The 24,818-nt window shown below is 50.6% G+C and overlaps 1 protein-coding gene across 1 annotated transcript in view; it reads right to left on the minus strand.

Annotated features, from left to right (window-relative positions):
• Positions 1-9,237, minus strand: part of LOC119381886 (uncharacterized) — a 35,980-nt gene extending 26,743 nt beyond the window's left edge. Inside the window, exon 1 of the mRNA XM_037649638.2 lies at positions 9,133-9,237. Within this exon, the coding sequence (XP_037505566.1) occupies positions 9,133-9,217 (85 nt within the window). The 5' untranslated portion in view covers positions 9,218-9,237. The remainder of the gene's footprint in view (positions 1-9,132) is intronic.
• Positions 9,238-24,818: the final 15,581 nt, after the last annotated feature.

Consider the following 24,818-nt stretch of genomic DNA (forward strand, 5'->3'; position numbering starts at 1 on the left):
TGCGAGAAGAAGTAGCATATGATCGCTTGTGTAACTAAAGCCATTGCCTTTTTCGTTCATTTTTTTCAAATTTTTTTCGGCCATGGAGCTCTCCCTATAAACGAAATGACAGAAAAGCTTGGGTAGGGCGTGCGTCTGGCGCCTGCACTGAGCAGAGTCGTACGCCTGGGGGACGCTTCAGCTTTGTTTGACAGATCGCGTGCCTAAAGCCTCTTTTAGAGCAGGCATGGGACATGTCAACGGCACCTAATAGTGTAATCCGCGCGTCTCTGCGCGACACACAGAGCAGGTGCATAATGCCACTCGTCCAAATATTGCGTAAGCTGTCGAGTGTTAAATGATAACAATGGTATTGGTATGAAAAAAAAAAAGAACTGCGGATGCACATTATTTTTTACACAATAAGCTGCACACAAAAACATTTCTGTTGATCAAAGGTGCGCGTACAAAATTTACGAGCACCTTTACAAACATAAAAGTCGGAGCCCGGCCCTCGCGCCTGGAGGAAGCAGTCGATCTCCGTACCAGCGCACTTTACAAGCTCACGACTCGTTTTTACGCTGGCGACTAACTTTAAGCAACACTTCGTCTTCACATCCTCGCAGTGAACCTAGGCACTCGCAGCGGAAACTGTGCTGGTAGCATAGTCGCTTTCGCTGACAAGCCATTTGCTGCACTTTGCCTTTTTCATGGGTGGGAAGTGCACTGGACAGTCGCTGATGGAGGTTTGTGACATTGGCCCTTGCTCAAGCCATCTATTCTTTGTGGTCGACCTTATGACCTGCACTCGCCTCCTCTTCGACACGGGAGCCGAGCTCTCTACCCTTTCCCGCACGACTGGAGATGGCCAACGCTGCGAGCCCTAATTCACGCTCCATGCAGCGATAACGCTGTCTTCGCGCCGTATATATTCCACTGAATGACGTTAGACATCGGACTCCGCCTCTTGCACAGATGGGTGTTCATGATCGCCGACGTAAGCTTCGCCATACTTTGGGCGAACCCCTTCAGCGATTTCAAATTGAATTTCAATGTTTACGATTTGCGTGTAAAGCTTAACATCACATCCCTCTCTGTACATGGTCTGCAGTTCAACTTCACTTCACCAGTCATATGTGCTTTTGGGCAGGTCTCAAAGTCCGACAGAATACTCGCTGAGTACTGGCAAGTTAGGAAATGCCAAACTTTAGAGCTGTCCGTGAAATACGAGGTGGCCCATAACGTCATTACACCGGTGCACCGGTCGCCACACGTCCAAGGAGGCTTGGGGGCTTCAGGTTGGAAGGCACCCGGCACGGGTTCGAACATATTACGGCGCGGGTTCGAAAAGTTACGCCCATTAGTTTCGGACACGATTTATGCAACGCGTTAGAAAGGCATAACTTGACGATGCCCCTCTTAACAAGTTTTGAATGGGCGGAGTCATAAGGGAGCAATCGTTTGCCAGCACGCGGCTTGTACTTCCAGTACAGCCGCTTGTCACTAAATAAAAGCATGATATCAAGAAGTCTGATACTGTCATTTGATGGCATTTCATGGGTTATTTGTAGCGGCGCTAGGCCTGCGCGTACAAGGGTTAGCAAGTTATTGGCTAGCGATTGAAATGAGTCTGAGCTACATTCACGAAATATTAAGAAATCGTCCACATATCTAAAAACTTTAATATCAACGAGGCGGTCACTGAGGCCCCTGTCTAATTAGGCTAAGAACAAATCACTGAGGACGGGGGCTATACAGGAGCCTATACATATTCCGTCTTTTTGCAGATATGGCTGACCATCCCACTGTATAAATGTAGAACGGAGGTCATGACTAAGAAGTTCCAAAAAACCGCTGCTAGACGTTCCCCACGCGTTTTGGAAGGCTACATTGCCGTATCTATCTATACAATCTTGAACACAGGAAAGCATGCCGGACTGCGCCAAGGAATAGAGTAAGTCCTTGATGTCTATAGAAAATGCTCTGAGGCCCTTGTGAGAACAGGACTTGACAAAGTCTAGAAGCCCTTCAGAATTCTTGAACTGGAATGGGTCGTCAACAGGTAATCGCGGAATCTGTGGAATCTGTCGAAATGCGGAATCTGTGCTGTATAGCTTGCCTATTTCATGTGGCAAAACCTATGTAGGACATAGTGGGAGGTGTGTAAATGATCGCCTCAGGGAACATTGTCGGAATGTTTGGGAGAAGTGCGGAGGGTTTTTGGATGTTTACTGCAGAAGGTGTGATGGTTGTGATGATCCTGCGTTTCCAGTGCTGACCGTAATGCATATCACAGTGTGGAAAAGAAGCGCCTACCAATGTTTAATAAATGCACAATCGTAACAAGAAACAAAAGTAAACTCGTGTGGGAGATAATTGAGGCGGAAAAGATAGATAGCCTAGGAGATAAATGTGTGGCTAAGCCGTCGATTGCTCTATCTTTCAAAGAAATGCGTTACCTGCGATGTCATTGATGGTGTCATATTTTATGCCTGCTGCGCCGGCGTCATGTAAGGTCATGTGTGCCCTTATATATTCTGTTCCCCTGGCTTCAATAAAGTGTTGAAAGTTATCGCCTGTGTGTCTTACGTGTTCTTTGTCCTCGTCTGTATGTGCACTTAGAATTTATTGGTCATGTCATACCAACACGCCCAAGCCGCCACAATTGTGATCCGCCGGCCCCCGAAGCATCGAATCCTCTTTCAGGAAGCCTCTTTCAGGAAGCAAAAACACGATTGATGACTGCAGTGGTGCTCATTGAAGTGCTGGCCGACATGCCAGCTTGCCTTGTGGTAGACGTGTCGAGCACGGCAGTGAGCGAAGTACCGCAGCATTACAGTGGAACAGACTGGAGACCACTGGGCTTCTTCTCGAAGCGCCTGAAACCTACAGAAGCCCACTACAGTACCTTCGGAAGAGTAGTGTTCGCCATCTATTGCACTGTCGAGCATTCTGCTTCCTTGTTTAAAGCAGAAACGTTTAGATATTGACTGGCCACAAGCCTCTAACCTTCGTTTTTTGGGGCCACAAGCCTCTAACCTTCGTTTTCATCATATTCACCGGATTAGCTTCGGCAACGTTCCTTCATTTCCGAGTTTTCTCCAGCAGTCCAACACATCTCTAGGACAGAAAATCAAGCAGCAGGCGACCTGTCGCGGATTATCGATGTGCCTGCAAACCCTTTGGAATTTTAAGCTCCAGCAGCTACCCATCGAAACAACGCCGAGCTGCGCCGATTGCGTGGATGAGACTGGCCGCTCCAGCGCGCTGAGTAGCCACTTCCTTAGAGAGCAACATTGGTCACCTGCGCCACATCACAGGCCTCCCTTGGCTGTTCGTTCCCCATCAGTTTCGGCGGGCAATATTCAATTCGCTGCACGGCGGAAGCTGAACCGGCATCAGAGCAACACAGTGGACCTTTACAGACCGCTTGGCTTGGCGAAGGGTCAACAAAGATCTTCTAAGGCGGGCAAGCAGCCTGTGAAGCCGCGAAACTTACCTGGTACACGCGCTCAGTCGTGTGGTCGCTTCGGCCACTAGAGAGCCGTTTCGACAATGTGAGCAGATGCATTTATACTTGTTGGGCTCTCTTCCAATCTACCAAGGCGTCAAGTATTTTCTCATGTAGGCCAACTGGTACTCAAAGTGGCCCGAGCCGACACCTATGAGACATCATGGCCGAAATAGTGGCGGACTCGTGTTGCTTCGTGAATTTGGCGGTACAGTGGTCCTCTGCGCGTAACTACTTGCATCGGCCGGTAAATCCAAACCTGGCTTTTTTCTACCTTGGCAAGACAACTAGACACGCGCCTTCGTAACGCCACGGCCTACCACCCACAAAGGCATGGAGTGATCGAGCATATCTACCGACAAAGGAAGGCACGCTTGATCGACAACACTGGGTGAAAAAGTTGCCCCTAGCACTACTGGGGCTGAAAAGAGAGTCAGGAATTACCCCGGAGTCAGCGTAGCCGAGATGCGCTACGGATCATGAATCCGGGTCGCAAGGGAGCTTTTGGCACAAAGAAAGGCACTGCGCTGGTGGCTTCACAGCACTTAGAAAGGCTACATATCTGGCTCTACCACTTCGACCCAGAGCTCTATGTATCTCACGCGGACATCATGTGTTTACGTTTGAGAGAGCGGACACAGCCACACAAATCCTAATGCGACACGACTCTATCAACCTACAAAAGCCCCTTTCGTTTGACTTCATGTTCATGCGAAACATTGAAGATCCATATTCGCGTAAAAGAAGATACTGTGTGTTGTGACCGCATGAAGCCTTCCCATCATGACCACTCACTGTTATATGCCTTCCACCGTTCATCCTTTAGCCTCCGGAATTCTAAAGAGTCGCCATTCTGGCGACATTCTGCCGGTATCTTCATGAAATAGAGAGGCTATGTCCATCGCCTCGCAGCGTGTGTTCTGTGAGGTCAATACCGCGGGGTTTCCCTTGTTCTTTCTAGAACCGGTCGCCGTCACTTTGTGGTAATTAGGCCCTGCCCATTCTTGATACAGTGATCCTCGACATCCAGATGCTCGTGCCACCACGCCGGGGGACCTATTTTACCACTGCGAAACGTCCACATACCCTCTGTCCTGGAGCGTTACAGACGTGTGTTTCTTGCCTCCGCAACACCGCAACCCTTCACGCTTGCAAGGGCTTCCTGTGTCAAGGTGGACAGGTCGGTGTGACCTCCGAAGCTCTTGCATCGGAACCACGGTGTAAGAAAAATAATTTAGGTGTGGACACTCTCCGCCCGCCGCGAAAGAGAGCGCGTCCAGATAATGTTCGCCTTTAATACATGCGCCGGCCGCAGTTTCGTGGGGGGCGCTGCGACATGGGGGCTTAAGAAACCTATTGCGACGAGGCGAACGCGCGTTTTTCTTCATTTTTTTTCACCTCATTGCATTTTTTCACGGCGAGTTTTCATACGGCCACGGTGTAAACGGCGCACCCGACGCACATAGAGTCCCTAACAGCGTTGCATACGTGCTGGTGGTGAAAAACTTTATTTTTGAGAAGGCCAAAAGGTAAAAAATACATATAAAAAAATTAAAAAGCAGCGTTGTGGGCGGCCTTCAGGCTGCCGGTTGTGGCGTCCAGGCCGTGCCTAGCCGCGACGTCCTCCGCCCAAGTCACCAGCCGAAGTTGGAGATCCGCCCTGGTGCTGGACAAAGCAGCCTCCCACTGCTGCGGACTTCTTAAGTGCCAAGAGGCAGGGGGCAAGTGTGCCGGACATGAGAAAAAGTTATGATCCTAATTGGCGTTGGAGCTGCCACATAAGCGGCAGGCCGGCGAGTACGTCCCGAGGTGGAAGAGGACAAGACGTGCGGGAGTAAGGAAGGTGTGGGCCTGCAGTTGGCGCCACTAGTGTTGGTGATGCTGGAAAAGGGATTTGTGCGGGGGGGGCAAAGTGAGGCGAGAGAGGCGGTAGTGCAGCGTGATGTCGTGGTACGTGAGGAGCGCGTCGCGCGTGTCCATTCCCGGCGGGGGCGGGCTTGCTCGGTCAGTCGAATCGCGAGCGATGGAATTGGCCGCCTCGTTGCCAGGATGAGCCGCGTGAGCAGGTACCCAGATGATATAAATGGGGCGAGAGGGAGTGGTGCCAGAACGCAAGATACCGGCGGCCGGGGGTGCCACCCGTCAAACTGCGTAGTTGTATACCGCAGGCTTAGAGTCACAGAAAATGTATTGCGCGGAGGTTTGTGTGTTGGCAAGGGCGATAGCTGCCTGTTCGGCCTCGACAGAGGTGGAAGTGCAGACGGAGGCCGTAATAGTGGGTCGGAGGGAGGTGTCGGTGACTGCAAGAGCGTGGGCTGTGTAGTGGCGGTACGGGGTGGCATCCACATAAGCCACGGCAGGTTGCCGTCCGAACCTACGCCAGAGCGCGGAGGCTCGCGCGGCTCTACGGGAAGGGTGGTGCTCAGGATGCATATTCTTAGGGATGGGATCAACGGTTAGGAGGGAGGAGATGTGGGAAGGGATGGGCAGGGAGGTGGGAAGAGGCATAAGAGGGGAGAGTTTAAGGGTGCAAAGAAGTGCGCGACCAGGCCGGGTGCGGGAGATACGAAGGAGCTGGGCCGTGCGATGGGCCTCCGTCAGCTCTGTGAGGGAGTTGTGGACGCCCATCGACAGTAGCCGAGCCGTTGAGGTAGATGTGGGAAGGGACCGGGCCGACTTATACGCCTGGCGAATAAGGCTGTTAACTTTGTCTTCCTCGGTGCGAGAAAGAAAGAGATATGGAAGAGAATAGACGAAGCGGCTGAGAACAAAGGCCTGGACCAAGCGGCGGAGGTCGTGCTCGCGCATGCCGTGGTGACGGTTGGTAATGCGGCGTATGAGGCGCATGGTCTGGTGTACCGTGTTGCTGAGTTGAGTGATGAGGGTAGTGTGCTTGCCATTGGACTGAAGAAAGAGGCCGAGGATCCGTAGGGTAGAGACGAGAGGAAGGGGTGTGCCATCAACGGAGACGGTGAATGGAAAAGACGACAGGGGGGGCATCCCCCGAGGCAGAAGGACCAAAAGCCCCGATTTGGTCGGGGAGCAGCTTAACCCGATACCTCGGGCGTGAGTCGTCACCGCGTCCACACCCGCCTGGAGGGTGGCCTCTATGTCGCCAATATTGCCGGTGGTCACCCAAAGGGTAATGTCATGGGCATAGAAAGCATGTGACAGAGCTGGAATAGTGCATAGGGCACGTGCGAGTGGGAAGAGGGTAATGTTGAAAAGAATAGGTGACAGGACAGAGCCTTGGGGAGTACCCTTGTTGCCAAGGGAGAAAGAAGGAGAAGAAAGTGGGCGTATGAGATTTCGGCTGTGCGGTGGGCGAGGAAAGCGGTGATGTAAGCATGTACACGGGGTCCGACGTCAAGGGAAGAGAGAGCGTCCAGAATGGCGGTGTGGTGTACATTGTCGAATGCTTTGGTGAGGTCCAGCGCCAGGATAGCTCGAGTGCGTTTGTGGTGGGAGGGGTGTAGGACGTCCTCGGAGAGCTGGAGCATGACGTCCTGGGTCGACAACTGCGGACGAAAGCCGAACATGGAGTCCGGGTATAGGTCATGGTCATCCAAATAGGTTTGGAGGCGGGCCAGGATTACGTGCTCGAACAGCTTGCCGAGGCAAGAGGTGAGAGAGATGGGACGGAGGTGCTCGAGGGAAATAGGTTTACCAGGTTTGGGGATGAAAGAGACACGTGCATGGGTCCAGGACGAGGGAAGAGTACCAGCCTGCCAATGTGTGTTGAGAAGGTCAGTAAGGGCTTCAAGGGAGGGGGTATCCAGGTTGCGGAGTGCCTTGTTGGTGATGCGGTTCGCCCCGGGGGCCGAGGTCGTGCGGAGCGTGAATAGCGCAGCACGAACCTCGCCCAAGGAGATCTCCACATCAAGGTCGGGGTTGGGGGAGCCAGTGTAAGCGGGAAGAGGAATAGGGGGGTCGGTACAGAGGTAGCGGTCCCGGAGAGCCGCCAGGAACTCAGTATCTGTGAGTGGGGAAGAGTGAAGGAGATGGGAGATATCCTTGCGCTGGGAAGCTTTGGTGTGTGTGGGGTCTAACAGCACCCTTAGAAGCGACCACGTGTCGCGAAGGCCCAGGTTGCCGGCCATACGGTAGCAGGTCTGACCCCACTGTTGTCGCAGAAGAGAGGAGCAGTGCTCCTCCATTTCCGATGCGAGCCGAGCCAAACGGAGGCGCAGACGGCGATTGTGCTTCTGGGTCTGCCACCGGCGGTGGACAGCGTGATAGGCCTCCCAGAGGTGCAGCAGACGGCTGTCTGCCATAGAGGAGTGGGGTGCTGCAGGGATTGTGGATGTGGCAGTGCGGACGTCCACCAAAAGGGTCTCAGTCCAGGCAGAGAGGTCGGTGATAGCAGAAGAAGGGGAATTAGTCAGACGAATGGAGCGGAAGCGGTCCCAGTCCACTATCTGGGTCTTTCACGGGATTGATTTCACGGGAGTGAAGCTGCATTAGGCGCAGGATTTGAACTAAACCGAAACCAGCACAAGAACGACATTAGCGCAGGATTTAGCGCGGGATTTACATCTCCGCCAAGACCCGCACAGGAACTGGCATTCGAGCAGAGTTAGCGCTGTTCGGCTAAAATCTCACTACGAAGGGCGTACCTTATTTAATGCAGCATGTGGTCATAAGAAAAAGAAAAACGTCGAGTATTCGTTTTGGGAAGTGGATTCCGTGAAAAATCTTCTACCACGGAGCCACGCCAGTGTTTATCGTGATAAGATACTACTTTCAGGGGCGAAGCTCCTTATGCCGAGGGTCTATCTATCCTCCGTTTGTTTGTAGCGTTGTAGTAGCCACCTCTAGCTCGTGAGAAGCGCGCGTTCTGGTATGCAGTAGAAGAAGAAGACGACGTTGACGAGTGACACTCTCGTGCGTGTTCACCTGTGGGCGTTCTTTCTTCTTTACTACGTCTCGTGTTTTCAACCACACTCGAAGACAACATTTCAGAACGAACGCGTCATGAGGCTCCCTCTTAGCACGCTTTCTCTTTAGCTCGGAGTCGGCCGAAGCTGCTCGAGGCCGAAGCTGCTCGACAAGCTGCAGGGCTGCGGCGAGAAGACCCCGCCGTTCGAGCCCGCGAGGCCGAAGCTGCTCGACAAGCTGCACGGCTGCGGTGCGAAGACCCCGCCGTTCCAGCCCGCGAGGCCGAAGCTGCACGGCTGCGGCGCAAATGGGATCTTCAAAATGTGAAGGACCGTGAAGCTGCGAGAAAATGCGCTTACCGGCAGGCAGAGCCCGAGGCTGTGCGAGCACGTGAAGTGGCTGCAAAACGCATCAGGCGGGCTCTGCCCGAAGGCGCCGACGCGCGCTTCCAGCGGGACTTCTTTGATAACAGTTTCGGCCATAGCTGCGGTGTGTGCAACATATTGTGGTTCTCAAACAATCTAGTCACAATATCTTCCATCAAGAAGGACCACGCTCGCACCAATTCCATCGCCGTGCTGCAGCGCGAGTTGGCTTTGCCCCACTCATAATCATTCACCACGTGGATATGCTGTGATTTTTTTTTTGTTTTGCTCCGACATAAAAGATGGTTTTTAAGCGAAAACTCACGCACATTGTCAAAGGGCAAAGCACCTTTACCCATGAAGTGCCATCATAGAAAGAGGCATGAGTATAGTACTCACCAGTAAATATAATAAAAGAAAATAAAGCCAGTTTACACATATACGGCGGCGTAGTTAAAAAGTATGTCCTCATTTGGAAAGTCATATATTCTATGTTAGCGTACAATGAAGGCGCCCAGAAATGTCACTGTGGGCTCTTATTCTCCGTTTATTAAGCCCTTCGTTGCTATTCCTGGGCTTACACGTAATAACATTGTTGGAGCATCAATAGAACGGCACGTCAGTGTTCAGTAACGGCGGGAATTGATGAGTCCACGAAATTTTACGCAAGTGCTCAAAGCACTTTACATATAGAATACTGCCTGCTAGCTGTTTTCGTCAAGGCTTTGTCGCGCACCGCCTGAAATGGCAAGGTCACCCCACGTGTTCGGGACATTTGATTACGTTTCTTTCTGTAAGAGAGTGCTTCGAACTTGCCGTGCCATATAGATCGTAATATATATTCACTCGTACATGGGCGCGTAATGTGAAGGTAACTAAATAAAGGCGCTTGACGTGTGTAGGCAAACAGTGCAGCGCAATATATTTTCACGGGGAAAGTGTTGTGCGTGTTTGGTCCCAATCCTTTACGCTTCAACTGCTCGTAAAGGTTACTAATATGCATGTTGTCATCGCTGGCGTGATGGTGATTGATGCCGCTGCTTTCCTAGGAATCGAATCACTCAGAACACGAAAGTGAAACGTGTCTTTACAGATATAGTTGCAGCTTTGTTTGACGTAGAGAAGTATAATCTGTAGGGCTGCTGGCTGACATGATATTCATAGACGTAGTTGATCTCACATTGAAACGTAGCGCTTCACTTCGCTATCCTGACGAGCAACGTTCACGATCATCAGGAGCCACTTGTGGTAGCTGCAGTAATCGACATAACAGCCCAAATAGCGGATAGAAAATGGCCAAACCACAGACATTCGTAACAAACAACAAGCAATATCTAATATTTTGTCCCTAAATGGGCTCTCGATCTCGCGATCTTCTGCCGCTAAGGCGCGTTCTGTGTGTCAGTAGCCGTATTGCGGATTGGCTTGGCACGCTGCGACATGTTGAGTGCCTTCACAAATATACGAGCTTTTTGTTCAGGCTAGTTATTTGTAGCAGCTCAACAACCTGCGATATGCTCAGTGTCACGAATGAGAAAAGCACAGCATAGGGTCCGATAAAACGTGGCTGAAACTTATCACATAGGCCAGGAACTCACGTAGGGGTCAACAGCAATACTTCATCTCCGGGATTGAAGTGAACGATGCGGTGCAAGTCATCGTAGCGAGCCTTCCGATCCTGTTGACTTGCCTCGGTATTGAGGCGGGCGCGGTGGCGAGAAGCGGCACGGCGAGAGATTAAGTGCTCACTCGACGACGCCGAGGACCCCACAGGGACATAAAAAAAGGGACGTCTAGGGGAGATGTCAGTTGACGGCCGTAGACAAGAAAGAAGGGGGAATAGCCCGTGGTGCGCTGCGTTTGCGGTATTGTACGCGAAGGTCACGAATGGCAAGATGGTATCCCAGTTTGTGTGGTCGTCGTTGATATACATGGAGATCATATCAGAGAGGATTCGATGAAAGCGCTCTGTTAGGCCATTATTCTGGGGATGGAGCTGGAAATCCTCTTATGGATGGTGTTACATGCGTGGAGAACGTCCTCGAGTAGTTTCGACAGAAACGCCTTGCCGCGGTCACTCAAAAGCACACGTGGCGCGCCATATCGCAAAAAGATAGCTTCCAAGAAGAAGGTGGCAATGTCCTCCGCTGATGCGGAAGGGAGTGCAGCTGCTTCGGCATACCTTGTCAAGTGGTCTACTGCAGTGATAATCCATCGCTTACCGCTTGTTGATATTGGCAGCGGTCCGTAGAGATCGATCCCAATGACCGCGAATGGAGCGTCAGGACATGGAAGATGTTGTAGAGGTCCCGCGGGAGATGAAGTGGGTCGTTTGGGCGCTGGCAGAGCGAGCATGAAGCAACGTATCGCGCTACGCAGGTGAAGAGTCCAGGCCAAGCAAAGCGTCTGCGGATGCGTTCATAGGTCTTGTGAAAGCCGAGATGACCAGCCTTGGGGTCGTCGTGAAATGCTGCCAATATCTGTTCTCTGAGTGAGCGAGGAGCGACGGGAACCCAACGCTGTTCTTCGGGGTGGAAGATATAGCGGTATAAAATTGAGTTCTCAATCTTGAAGTTCTGCAACTGGCGACGGGCGCGGGCGTTAGGAGAACGCGAAGACCCGTGACGGCGGTGCATAATGGAGTGGCAGTGAGCGTCGCTGCGATAGTGAGACGCAAACGTCTCGTTGCGGAAAGAAGGAAGCACATTGAGAGCGGCGAGTGAAAGAACTGCCGAAGACTCGTTGACGGGGTCGCTCATGGATGGCGACAGGCCGGTTATGTCTGACGATTGAGGTAACAGACAACGGCTGAGGGCATCTGCATTGTTGTGTTTTTGCCGGATTTGTACGTGACGTCAAAGTAATATTCTTGAAGACGAAGTATCCAGCGACCGAGGCGAGATGAGCGCCAGGGGGTGTAAAATGCAGGAGCAGGTGGGACAGGTGAACGACATGGGGCAAATGCTGCTAAGTTGGTCTGAGCAGACACAGGATGCACTCGCTGAACCAAGGCAGGTTGCATGGCAGCAGTTTGTGCATACGTCGCGGGCGTAGTGGGTGGCGTCGGAGTGTCAGGCGTGATAGAGCAAGCCATTGAGGACAGCTCTTCTTTGATGACGTCGCGCAGACTAGAAGCCGATGACTGAGGCTGAGGGGCGGGCGGACATGACAGTCCATGCACTTGAAGCTCTTCGCGAATCAGAGTGCGAATCAGCGTACGCAAATCCGCATCCGAGGAAGGTTGGCTGTCACAGGCATCCGGGTGCAAACGGATGGCTTGTAGTTCGTCAAGATGCTGGCAAGTCGTGATGACATCCTCGACGGCGCTGGGGCTTTTGACGGCGAGAGTGTTGAACGCGACGTGCCCTATCCCTTTGATGATGTGTCGAACACGATCAGCCTCTGTCATAGCAAAGTCCACACGGCGGCAAAGGGCAAGGGCAAGGACGCCACACAGGTTTCGCTAATGCGCACCTGAATGTAATAACGCAGTTATCTCGGCACACCTCCGCACGCTTGCACTGTGCTGCCTGGCAAGAACACAGAACAGGAAGAAACGTTGGGGACAAGACAGGCACTCCTATCCTGCCCGCAAAAATGAGCAGTCCAGTGGCTAACAACAAACGATTTAACCAACGATTTATTAAAGGTGAAATACGTCCGCACTGTTGAGAACTCCATTCGCGCCTGCTGATTTTTCCAATACGCCGGGCTTGCGTTCTTTCAACGCCCACCCACACACACGCTGTCGACGCTCGGCGCGTCTCGTCCCCTGCCAAGCGTCCGCGCTGGCGCGTCTCGTCCCCTGCCAAGCGTCCGCGCTGGCGCGTCTCGCCCATGTCACCGTCCAACTCCAAAGAATAGGTACTTGACAGTGGAGTCTCCCATTGTGTCTGTAGCGCCAGGACGCAGAGCCTAGCGGATAAAAAAGGAATACCACGGCTGCTAGATAAAAAATGGCAGGTATCTGCGTGCTTCGCTGCAAATCTCGTCAAAAGACGATAGTCTTCTGACGATCGTACTACATGAGTCCTGGTCTCAACCGCGGCTACCCGTGATGCTGTTCCCAGGGCCATTGCCAGGAGACAGCACCATATCATCGGCAGAGGGCTTTTTCGTGCATAGCGTCACATCTTCAGCACAGCCTAAGAAACACTAAGGCCTTTAGAATTACGTATATATGTATTTTCTAGTAACTGAACACACCACCTAATACTTACGTATTGATGTTGCACCTCAGATATGCGTAATATTTGCTTTTTGATCGACAACGCTCAAAAATACGAACGAAGCTACAAGTTCAAGATGGCTGGGCGTTCAGCAAGTGCTTAAACTTTGGCAGGGTGGCTGAATCGTGTGAGAGACAGACAGACAGACAGACAGACAGACAGACAGACAGACAGACAGACAGACAGACAGACAGACAGACAGACAGACAGACAGACAAACAGACCAAAATTTCTGCGTTCAAGTGTCCCAAGAAAGACTATCGTTTTTAGAAAACAGGTGCGGCCTGCTGCGTGGCGCCGAAACGGCGTCTCGGGCCTAGTTCTCCTCGCGCCCGCTCTGACTCCACTGCTCCAGACACCGGCTCACGGAGAAGCGCTTACACAGAGGCATTGGTATGCGCCACAGTGACTAATAAAGCCGTAAATAAGGCGTTTTATAGTTACACGTCGGCTAACTCACTCATGAGTCGACTCACTGAGACTAAGACTTAGATAGAGCCGTGAGTATGAGTTTGAGTGAGTCCGGGTGAGTAATATGTTGGTGAGCTTCAGACCGAGTGAGTACGGCTGAGAAAAATATTTAGTGAGTGTGAGTCTGAGTGAGTGCGGTAGAGGAAAATTTTAGTGAGCATGAGTGGGAGTGAGCCCTGTGCGCAAAATATATTTCATGAGTGAGTCTGAGTGATCACAATTTTTTGCCGACCTATGATTCTACCTATACAACTTCAGCAATACTATCAGCCTTACGTCGGCTCAAGTTAATACTCCCGCCGACTCACACATACTTCAAAGCTGAGCGTTTATACGCCAGCTCAATATTTATTAATCAGAGCCATGATTTACGTAAGGGGGGGGGGGCAGATTGACCTCCCTCCACCACTCTTTTAAGGAAGTTCTTGACTCATTTGAGTCACCTCTTGAGACCTCATTGAGTCGCCCTTACGAGATTGTAACCACTGATTACAATCATCTGAAGGTACGTAGAGCACCAATTATACGAGGCATTGGTGTTCAAGAGCATTGACACCGTGGTCGAAAAAGCCAATTGCACGCTAACGGTCTCATGAGTCGACTCAATCAGACTCAGATAGAACATTGAGTCTGAGTGAGTCCGAGTCAGTAATATTTTGGTGAGTTTGAGTCCGAGTGAGCGCGCTGACAAAAGTTCACTGAGTCTGAGTCCGAGTAAGTCTGGTTGAGGAAGATTTTGGTAAGTCTGAGTCCGAGTGAGCCCTAAAGGCTAAATATACTTCATGAGTGAGTGAGTGAGCTCGACATCTTTCGCCGATCTATGTTTATAGTTGACCATTGCAGGTTTAATACTGAAGTCGTTATTTGAAATGCCGTGATAATAATCGTGAGTTAAAAGGCATTCCTTCATTTCATCTCGATTGGCCTGCAATTTTTTCAGCTGTTCTCCTTGTCGAGCAACTGTCTTTTTAAATCTTTTGACTGCTTTCCTTGACTGTTCCGGGAGATGCGCAAGATCTAATGTGGTTTGGCAGGCCTGAGCTACAGGAAAAGCTACGTTCTGTGCACGATTCTGAGGCCGACTGTGGAACGAGCGCTTCAATGTCGTCTTTCCCAGGGTGCGAGGAACATTTGATCTTGGGGCTTTCTCCTGAGCTTTCACAATCACCTGCGCAAACTATTGCGTCATCAGCTGGTGTAAAGGGTGATGTTGGACTGATCGTCACGCTTGTTGTGCGTGCCGTGCGAAGAGGAAATGGACGCGGGGACGACGTGATAAACCACGCACGACGTTTATGACAGAACAACGGACAACTATCACAAAGCGTTAAGGAAAAGGAGGAACACAGAGACGGTCTAGTCAAGACAAGTAAAACAATGAACGCGAGTTCAAAAAAAAACAAAGTTCGGGGATCTCACGGTGCGATGGTCGGCACGGCGGACGCTGAGGTGGAGAGGCAGGAGGCGGGCGACAGTTGACGAGTACCGGGGTGCGTCTCGATGTGCGACGCTGTGGCGACGATGAAGCTTGACGGCGTGGGTCCGACTACGAGAGCAGTCAACCCGCATCGGAGACGCGATGCTCCATGCAGGGATGGTCAGCCTGCTCAGAGGACAGCTTGCGCTCGAGTCGCGATGCTCGGCGCACCCGTGACCATTCGCCAGGCCACGCTCAATGCTGGGCTGAACAGCTGACCGTGGAGACGCCTCGCCGAGATCCGCGATGCTCTCGGCAAGGAACAGAACAGCAGGCCAGACCACGCTCCGAGATGCAGTACTCGCGCTGGCAACGCCGCCTCAGGTGGTGGTTGGCCGGCACCAGCACGGACGGCCGCGTTCCCTGGCTGGAACCTGGATCGCCGGCGTCCGACGCTTCGGCCCGCTGTCTTGCGTCTGCCGCTGCTTCGGCTCGTCCCCAGCCACCAAGCACTTAGCCACGTATCCTTCACAAGTGGCCCAATCGTGGAACACCACCTCTATGGACCCCCACAGGTCATCAGCTGATTGGCTGGCCTCAAGCACAGAGCTGGCTCCAAATTGCACGCGTCCGGCGCCGCACCTTCGTCGTCGTCGAAACATTTTTGTTCCATTCATCACAGCTGGATTCATTCGCTGGCGTTTCCTGGACTGCGTGTTCTTTTTTTGCATGTAGTGCGGACAACCGGAAAACACAGTAGGGACCGCAGTGGGAATCATAAGCCTAATCTTCGTCCTGTTTTGTAGTCATTATCAGTTAAATGTAACGAACATACCAGCGACTTCCCGATTGGCTCCCACTTTCTTCCTTTCCCTGACGGTCCTTGGCGAGAAGTATTCTTCAGGCACGCTTCCCGACACAGTATATCGCAGTGGAATTCGTGGTACTTAAAAGTAGTTCAATAATAATATCTGGGGCTTAACGTCCCAAAACCACGATATGATTATGAGAGACGCCACTTAACAGTAGTTTGTCTTCTCGCGTTCCAGTTGCACAGCGGCCTTTAGAATTATATATCTATGTATTTTCTAGTAAAGGAACACACTACCTAATGCTTACGTATTCATGTTGCACCTCACATATGCGTAATATTTGGTTTTTGATAGACAATGTTCACAAGTATGAACGCAGCTGCCAGTTCAAGATGGCTGGGCGTTCATCAAGGGCATAAACTTTGACTGGGTGGCTGAATCGTGTGACAGACAGACAGACAGACAGACAGACAGACAGACAGACAGACAGACAGACAGACAGACAGACAGACAGACAGACCAAAATTTCTGCGTTCAAGTATCCCAGAAGCGTGAAAAGCTGGGCCGGTTGGTTCATGTTTAGGTGCGAGGAAACCAGCGAAACTCAAAAACAAGGACGAAGAAGAAGGCACATTCAAGCACATTTGGTTGTAAGTCCGGCGTTGGTGTGTGCTTGAATGTGCCTTCTTCTGCGTCCTTGTTTTTGAGTTTCGCTGGTTTCCTCGCACCTAATCAAGTATCCCAAGAAAGGCTATCGTCTGTAAAAGCACACGAACACGCATATCATGAGGCAACCCAATTGTAGCACGAACCAGCGTGTGATTTGCGTCCTCACGAAAAGCAGCGGCCGCAGCTGTGAACGCGCTCGCCCATTCGCGGCGACGCAACGCAGCAGGCCGCACCTGTTTTTTTTTGTGTAGCGGCCGTGGTAATACTGAGACGGGCCTAGACCAAATGGAACGCAATGTGCGAGATGCGCCCACAGTCGTCCCCTGCATGAGTGGGCAGAGTGTGGGTGGGCTAGACGGGGGACGCGTGCGAGCATATGTTTTCTGCGTGCCCCTAGCGACCAATGTCAGCATAATTGGACGACAATTTCGAGGAACCCAGCTCCCCCTGGTCAGTGGACGGTGCCTATAGCGGAGTCCCTGGGTGTGTAAGGCCAACGTTCAATGCATCGCCGAGACGCGTGGAGAGACGTAAATTGCATGTGTAGTCCTACCTGGAAGCTCCTATAAACGACCTATGGAGCTGTCGACGACAAAGACATTCCTTATAGTGGTGCTTGAAATGCCACTGGTGTAATCCACGCACACATCTTTCACGACATGCTGACACGTAATGCAGTTCAGATCGTCGCCCTCAATAATAACACGCTAATAATCACACGCCAAATAATTTGAAGCGGTGTGGCGAAGACGCATGACTTGAGAACTCCAACCAAGGCAATCAAAGTCAAGCCGCTGACAGGTGTCGCCGTCAGTCGGCACTACGATGACAACACTCACATCATTCACGTTATCGGTACTACCGTAATCTATATCGTTACAAGCGTATCACCACTCAGCGCCTAGGGCGCGGCCTGGGGGCTCGCTGAACGCGTCAAAGTACTGTCGCTGACGCAGGCAGTTGAAAACCTCCATGAGGCTTTGCACGTTGTTCCCTCTCGAAATAAAATAACTTATATTTTACGGGTGCAATTAACACTTCTCTCAAACATCTTTTGCACGCCAAGCTATCGAGTGAAGGCCACATCTCGAGCTTGAAATTCTATGTCACTGCCCCTTTATTAATGGAACATGGTTTACATTTAGCGTTTGCGCCGCCAAATATTCCTTTTTCTGTGGCCTTGCGGTTACCCCTTCGCAATTACTTGTTGGAGAAAAGAGGAGTAAAAGAGAGAGTAGCAAACTGGACGCATTGTCTAGTTAACCTCCCTGCCTTTCCTACATTCCTTCTCTCTCTCTTGTTGGAGGACCAATTAGCCGGGTGATTCCTTTTCTCAATCGCATGCTGCACCCAAAGGTGTGTTTGTAACAGCGGGACTGCTAAGCTTTTCGTTATGCCGCGTGACGTGGTCCGAAAAATATCATCACCATGAACCTGTACGCCCTCTCATCGTCCTCTTCTTCATCTTCGTCTTCTCCATCTTCTGTTCTCTCATACCGCGCGCGCCGATTGGCCGGCGTGGAATGGATAACCTTGTTGGGCGAGAGAAGTGCAGAGACAGAGAGAGATCGAAATACAAAGAGAGAGAAATAGAAGCAAGGGAAGAAAGATATAAAAAGATAGAAGGCGGGAGAAACAGTACGGAGAGAGAGAGAGGATGAACGAGATACATATACACAGAAAGAGATAAATAGGGAGAAAAAAAGGAAGCAAGAGTAAAACAGATAGAAACACCGAGAAAGAAACAGGCTCAGAGATAAAGAGATAAAAAGAATAAGCAGCGCCTATTCTATCTATTTATGGCTGGGCGAAGGAGAGGAGAACCATGGAACTGGCTGTCAGCTGAGTAGAACCGCCGTGACACCATCGCTCACGGAAACGCAGGCCGTGGGTGCATTCGCAGCTGTTATATGGTTCAGTTTCCGGTTGCATTCGCGCTGTTTGGAACTCAATGAAAACTTTTGTAAGCGGGAATCTTGAAGCACTTGTCGCTGTGGGCAACCAGGGCATTTTAAAGACGTGAGTCACTCGCGACTACTTGATCGAGGCGTTCGCGCGTCATCAGCTAGACCGATATGAGGTCGTATGCCAGTGATGCACAGAAAATTGTTCTGGCGCCGTTATGTTCGCTTGGCTGACAGTCGGTTTTTGAAATCAGTATTTGCCAGCAGGGCTGGGCAGTATCGCGATACAAGAGTATCGCGATAGTATTTCAGAGATACTTTTGAGTATCTGTATTTCTGTATCGAGATGCATTTGAAAAATGTATTTGTATCTCAGTAGTGAAATACTTTTACAATGTATCGCTTGTATCGCGATACAATGCAGGACACGGGTATTTCGTTACATTTCTTTTTTGTCGGAAATTAGTTGACGCGTGTTTCCAAGGGGGTATGACAGTTTTTTTTTATTTGTTTTTGTGCCAAGACAAGCAAAGGCGCGTCGCCGGTCGCCTACAGAAAGGGCGGCGATGGTTTCCCCTCAAGCACAGAATGGCCCATGTGGTAAAGCGCGCGACGCCGCAGACGACAGAATCGCGGAGGCAGTGTTGCCGGCCTCTGCCGACGAAAATCGATGTCTCTCAAGGCCAGTGCAGCTCGCGTAGTTTTTTTTCGGGTGGGAAACCATTACTTCGTGAACCCCGCGCGGATACCGCCTTGGAACAGAGGCTTTGCAATGCTTCGCGTGCGTTCAGTTCTCAAAACGGCGGCACTTCTAAAAGCCGTTCCCATGCATAGTCGCGGCGGAAGTGACTAGAAGATGGCTATCTTTGTCGCGCTTTCAGCCACCTCTCCAGCGTTTCGGGGTGCGTTCCTAATTGATCACAAGCATGAAACGGTCTTTTGTGGTACCAGGCTCCCCCACCGCCGGAGGCGACTTCGCCTGTTGCGGCTTGCTGAAATGGGTGTTGGTAGCGTCGGTAGTGGTGACACCTTTTTGAAGAGTGACCCTTTCGGCCCAGGCGACGAGTGCTTGCTGTAGTTTCTGATGGGGCGTTCTGTGCAGCTGTCCCTGATTCCACATCTGTTTAGAGAGTTTGCAGGAGCGACTTGGGAGGGCTTACACCCTCTCCCAAAGAACGTGATTCTAGGAAGCCAATTTTTGGATTGTGCAGTTTCGACACATTGGGCTCCATTGTGCATATGTAATTATGACCGGCCTATATGGGCAGCAGAATCCTCAGCCGTCTGATCCGGCGCCGACCGGGCCAGACGGCTGAGGATTCCGAAGATGGGGACCGACTTCTGAGTGGTCAGAACAACCCACGTGAGTAAGGAAGTGTCTCGGTATCTAGATGGCCCGAGTAGAGATGTCGCCGCGCTCCAGGGCTATCCGGCTATGAAGGCGATATTTATTCACTATAACACGAATTTGTGCCCGTCTGCAGCGCTAGATACTTTTTTTTCTTTCGCGAGTCTTGTGCTGAGGCCGAATCGACACTGTCTACAAGACAGTCTGCTTCAGAAGCTCAATTTGCTTAAACTATGCTATTGTTAGCATAGCTCATTTAGTTGTCACCGAGCATGTTGATTTCGGTGCCCAGTTCTTGTTACTGTTGCTGTGAAATAGTCACTTTTTAATTGCGATTGATATGTGTAATTATGCCATTATTACTAATTATGTACTTTGTAAGCCGCTCCTCCCCCTCTGTGATGCCTTAATGGCACAAAGGGTACTGCAATAAAGAAATAAACTGAGTTTCAATGCACTGCAACTTTATTTACACCATTGTGCTGCACTTATAGATGTCTTTGCGGAGTACGAGCATCTTGAAATACAAAAGAAGTATTCTAGTATCTGTATTGCAGTATCTGTATTCCGGAATACTTTTTTCTTCATATTGCAAAAGTATCTCCGAAATATCCCGTTACGCCAAAGGCAAATGCATCTCAGTATCTGTATTTTAGGCTTCCGGTCCATGTATTTCGATATCTGTATTCCGGAATACTTTTCCGAGTATCTCTGCCCAGCCCTGTTTGCCAGTAGCCATTACTGAAAACTTGAGCGTTTAAAGTCACCCGGTGCGTGCTGCCGTCTACTGGTGTAGCAGGCTATACACAATTAAGTCTCGAGTTCATGCGCTAGATGGCGGAAAATGTCACTAGTCCGCTTTCCAGGATATACGTGATAACCCGTGCCCTTCGTAAAGCTGTCGTGAATTACATTTGCTGCCACCGAGAGAAAGCAACAGCTGGTGCCAGAAAATGATGAACTATGACATGTGATTCCATTATTTCATAGCTTCAAGCAAGCTAAATTGTGGTTGTACAAAAAACAAACAAAAAATTGGCCGCGTATCTGCGTGCTTCGCTGCAAATGTCGTGTAAAGACGATAGAAGAGGCGCTGTGTGAGATATGGACGCCATCTGGCAATACGTCGGGAAACATGAGTGCTGTGTTGCGTGCTGGTAGTCCCGACGCAGCAGCAGGCGAAGACCGGCGGTGACCAACGCGACCGGCGGGGACGCCAGCCAGCCCGAAAACGCGGTTTGGCGCGAAGCGCTGAAGCAGAGAAACGTCCGCACTCAACGAGTACTCTCCACACACTCTTTTATTTACACGTCGCCTGGGTAAAACAGGAACGCCAGAGCGGCGCCCAAAACCGGCAGCCTGAAGGCCGCCCACAACGCTGCTTTTTTACAGCGAAAGCTGTTATGAGATCATTTCACCGGCCGTTTTGGCGCCGTAGTTGTCCGCCGCCGCCGCCGCCGCCGCCGGTGTCCGTAACCAGTATCGCTCGAAATAAGAAAAAAAACTAAGAAAAAAAATTCCAGGATGGAACGAGGTGCGAACCTGGGTCCTCTGCGTGGGAGCCCAGTATTCAACCTCTGAGCCAAGCCGGTGCTTCGAACTGCTTTGCAAAAAGGTCCTATACAGGCTTCATGTCGGGAAGGAACCACATTAGCATATGCAATATAGCGTGGTAGAAGAGTAAAATAAGCACCAAGCCTCGCACAACGCGAATTCTGTAACGAGGCGTCACACAATGCAAATTGCGCAACGAGTAGGTTGTTGAATGCTTCCAACCCATTACAAAGGACTCTGCCATAATTCTTCGTCGTCATCAGGCACAGCATCAACAAAGTGCGCATAATGCCTTACATGTGTTTAGCAGGTACCACGGCTCTCCGTAGAATGACGAAAAATGGCACAGTGTCTGCTGCCCTACTTCTCAAAAACTAAAATGATTTATAGCGTAGTGGGTTCCTGACAAGTGCACTTGTATTCTTTGCCAAGGAAGCCCATAAGCGCATGATTCATTTCCTCGGGGTCTCAGTAAAATTACAATGATTTATAGCGTAGTGGGTTCCTCGCAAGTGCACTTGTATTGGTTACCAAGGAAGCCCATAAGCGCATGATCCACTTCCTCGGGGTCTCGGTAATATTACACTGATTTATAGCGTAGTGGGTTCCTCGCAAGTGCACTTGTATTGGTTCCCAAGGAAGCCCATAAGCGCATGATCCATTTCCTCGGGGTCTCAGTAAAGTTCTTCGCCCCCCCCCCCTCCGTCTCTCTCCCACGTCAACGTATGTTATACAGCATGACGGGAGAGGGAAATAGCGACCGGGGGTCACCCAATGCAAATTACATAACTGGTGAGCCGTTTGAAGATTCGAACCCATTACAAAGGGCTGAGCCATAATTCTTCATCGTCATCAGTCGTCGCGTCAACAAACTGCATATAATTCCTTACAGACGTGTAGCTGGTGCCTCGTTTCTCCGCAGAATGACGATTATTGGCTTAGTAGGTGTTTCTCAACTTCACAAAAATTGTGATTTATGGCGTAGTGGGTACCTTTCTAGTGTACTTGTATTGTAGCCCCAAGAGAGCCTAACGGGCTCTAGAAACGCCGCTCTTCCAGCTTTCGTTGTGACTGTGCTGCGATTTCAGCGCAGGCCTGGCGTTTTTCATTTTTTAAATATTTTTTTTCACCTTCTTGGCCTTCTCAAAACTAAAGTTTTTCAACACCAACCCGTGGCATTTGTACAGTGCAATACAGAACCGAAACCGAAACACAACAATGAGCTCGTGCGAAGGGCACGGAGGAAGGCAAATTTCAGCGCAGTCGCATTTCCAGCTTTGTTGAAACAGCGCTCACTAGACGACGACAAAGTAAAAGAAGGCACAGGACAGGCAGCGCCTGTCCTGTGCCTTCTTTTACTTCGTCGTCGTCTAGTGAGCGCTGTTTCAACAAAGATGAACGCATACCAACTCGCTCAAGCTTCCATTCTTATGCATTTTCAGCGCAGCTTAAGAAGCCAGGGTCCTTAAAATTACGTATGTATGCATTTTCTATTAAAGGAACACGCCACCTAATACTTACCTAGTGATGTTGCACCTCAGATATGCATGATATTTACTTTTTGATCGACAACGTTCACAAGTATGAACAGCTGTACCAGTTCAAGACGGCTGGCCCTTGGGCAAGTGGTTCAACTTTGGCCGAGTGGCTGAATCGAGGGACGTGCCGACAAACAGAAAGACAGAAAGACAGACCAAAATTTCTGCGTTTAAGTTCCCCAAGAAAGACTATCGTCTTTAAAAGAACTGCGTGTGCCTCACGCTTCCTGCACCACTTGCCGATGTGTGTGAACAGAAGCTCTTGTTCAAATATTAAGTTGTAGTGTTGGCTCTTTACGTGAGCCTATGTGACTGGCGTTAAAAATTCGGCCTTTTGTCCGTTTCTTGAGCTCTGTTGTATTTGTTGACGGTTTGTTGTATTCTCTGTATCTGGCTCATCAGGTATCTTTCTTTTCTCTTCCGTAGGGTCTTTTCGGTAGTGAGCAGAGTAGACGCCTAATGGCTGTCGACCAGGACACTTGTATCATGGGGCAGACTGCTCAGCCATGGGCACGCATTAATTGTGACACTGTACAGGATGATTATCGGTTGTTTCGCCGGCTGCACATGTGGTGTCCATAGGCTCCGATTCTTCAGCTTCATGACCTATGTCAGCCTAGGCGTGCACACGGGGGGAGCAGGGGCAGCGGCAGCCTTCCGAAGTCATCCCAAGGAGGGCGCCAATTCGACCCCATCACCTTTATTCAGTCGGACATTTCACGTCATTTTATGGCTGCACATTTGTGTTGCGAAGAATGGCACCCAAACACCCCTGATGATACTTTCGAAGATCTGTTTACTTCCCACCTTTACTCCCAAAATCCGCGAACCAATGGCAGCCCTTTGTGAGAAACATGTCATCGTTTCAATTTCATATTTGTATCTATTGCGGAGTGCGTTTTCTTACGGACTCGAAGAGTGGAGGGCAGCTGCGGTGAAACTTGCTCCTGCCCCTACATAGCGGCAGTCGTGAGGCACCGTTGCTACTACTACATGCATTCGTTGACTGTTCGGTCGCAGCACGGTCACATTTAGAGATACTTGCGATGCTCTGTTAAATTGTTACTTTGGGCTGAAAACTTGAAAGGTAATCTGCAAAAAGTGACCGTGCTGCATCCTTCTAGAGCCGCCGCTTCATACATTGTACGAAATCGTCTAGTAGGATATGGGGGCAAGATATTCTAGCGTAGTTTGAAGATCAAACGAGGATCAGTTATCCCGCCTAATTAAGGCAAACCTCTCGCGTACACCAGCGGCAGCTGGAGTTTCATGCAACGACAGCCCAACAATGTGTTAAGGCGAAAGCCTTAGGCGTCTCATCAAACGCGAAAATGACTGTCGGCGGCATCCTGCAGTGTCAATACGAGTGATGCAAAAAATTATTGTTACGTGATGACGACACCAAATGACGTCATCATGATGTCACAGATCACAAAAATTGTGATGTCATGACATTACATCTTCGCTTGGTGATGAAAAATGACCCGATCACGAGGCAGTGCATTGCGAGCTAAGGGCCAGAAAGCTTACAGTGACTCCTATCTTTGAGGCAGCAAGAAAACCACGATAAGTGCACAAATATCCCGGAGGGGGGCAGGGGATGTTTAATACATCGATTGGCAAGAAAAAGAAGAACGAGATGGCGTCCGCCTTCCGGTCGCCTTATCTGAATGAATGAGGGACCCTGAGAGTTTTCCTTTCCTTGATATAGTAAATGGAAATAAAAAAGTCACAGTTTCACCGCGAGGGCGAAGGAGTGAATGCGATAGCAACTAATTGTAATATTATACGAAGTGAGGCTGGAAGCTAACTCTTCACGTTGAGAGCGCAGCATGTAGAAGGGTATAACAGCCACCTGCTGATGGCTTCCGAGATAACGCGTGCGCCAGCGATCGCGACCGCGGCCTTAAAATGAACGTTCAAATTTGATGCTGGACCGCCACCCGACCCCCCTTGCGTCTTTTCATGCTCGTTAAAAATGGCCGGGACCTTTCCTCTCTGTCACGGCGGCAAGCCTCTCGAGCGGGGTGATATCGCATGCGCCCTCCGAGCGACGGAGACGGGCCAGCTCGTTTGACCTCTGCTTCAGCCGCGTTCGTGGGCCCCGCTCGCGCGCTTCTACTCGCGGTAGAACGTACGGTGC

Source organism: Rhipicephalus sanguineus, chromosome 2 (genome assembly GCF_013339695.2).
Source record: "Rhipicephalus sanguineus isolate Rsan-2018 chromosome 2, BIME_Rsan_1.4, whole genome shotgun sequence".
Lineage (NCBI taxonomy): Eukaryota > Metazoa > Arthropoda > Arachnida > Ixodida > Ixodidae > Rhipicephalus > Rhipicephalus sanguineus.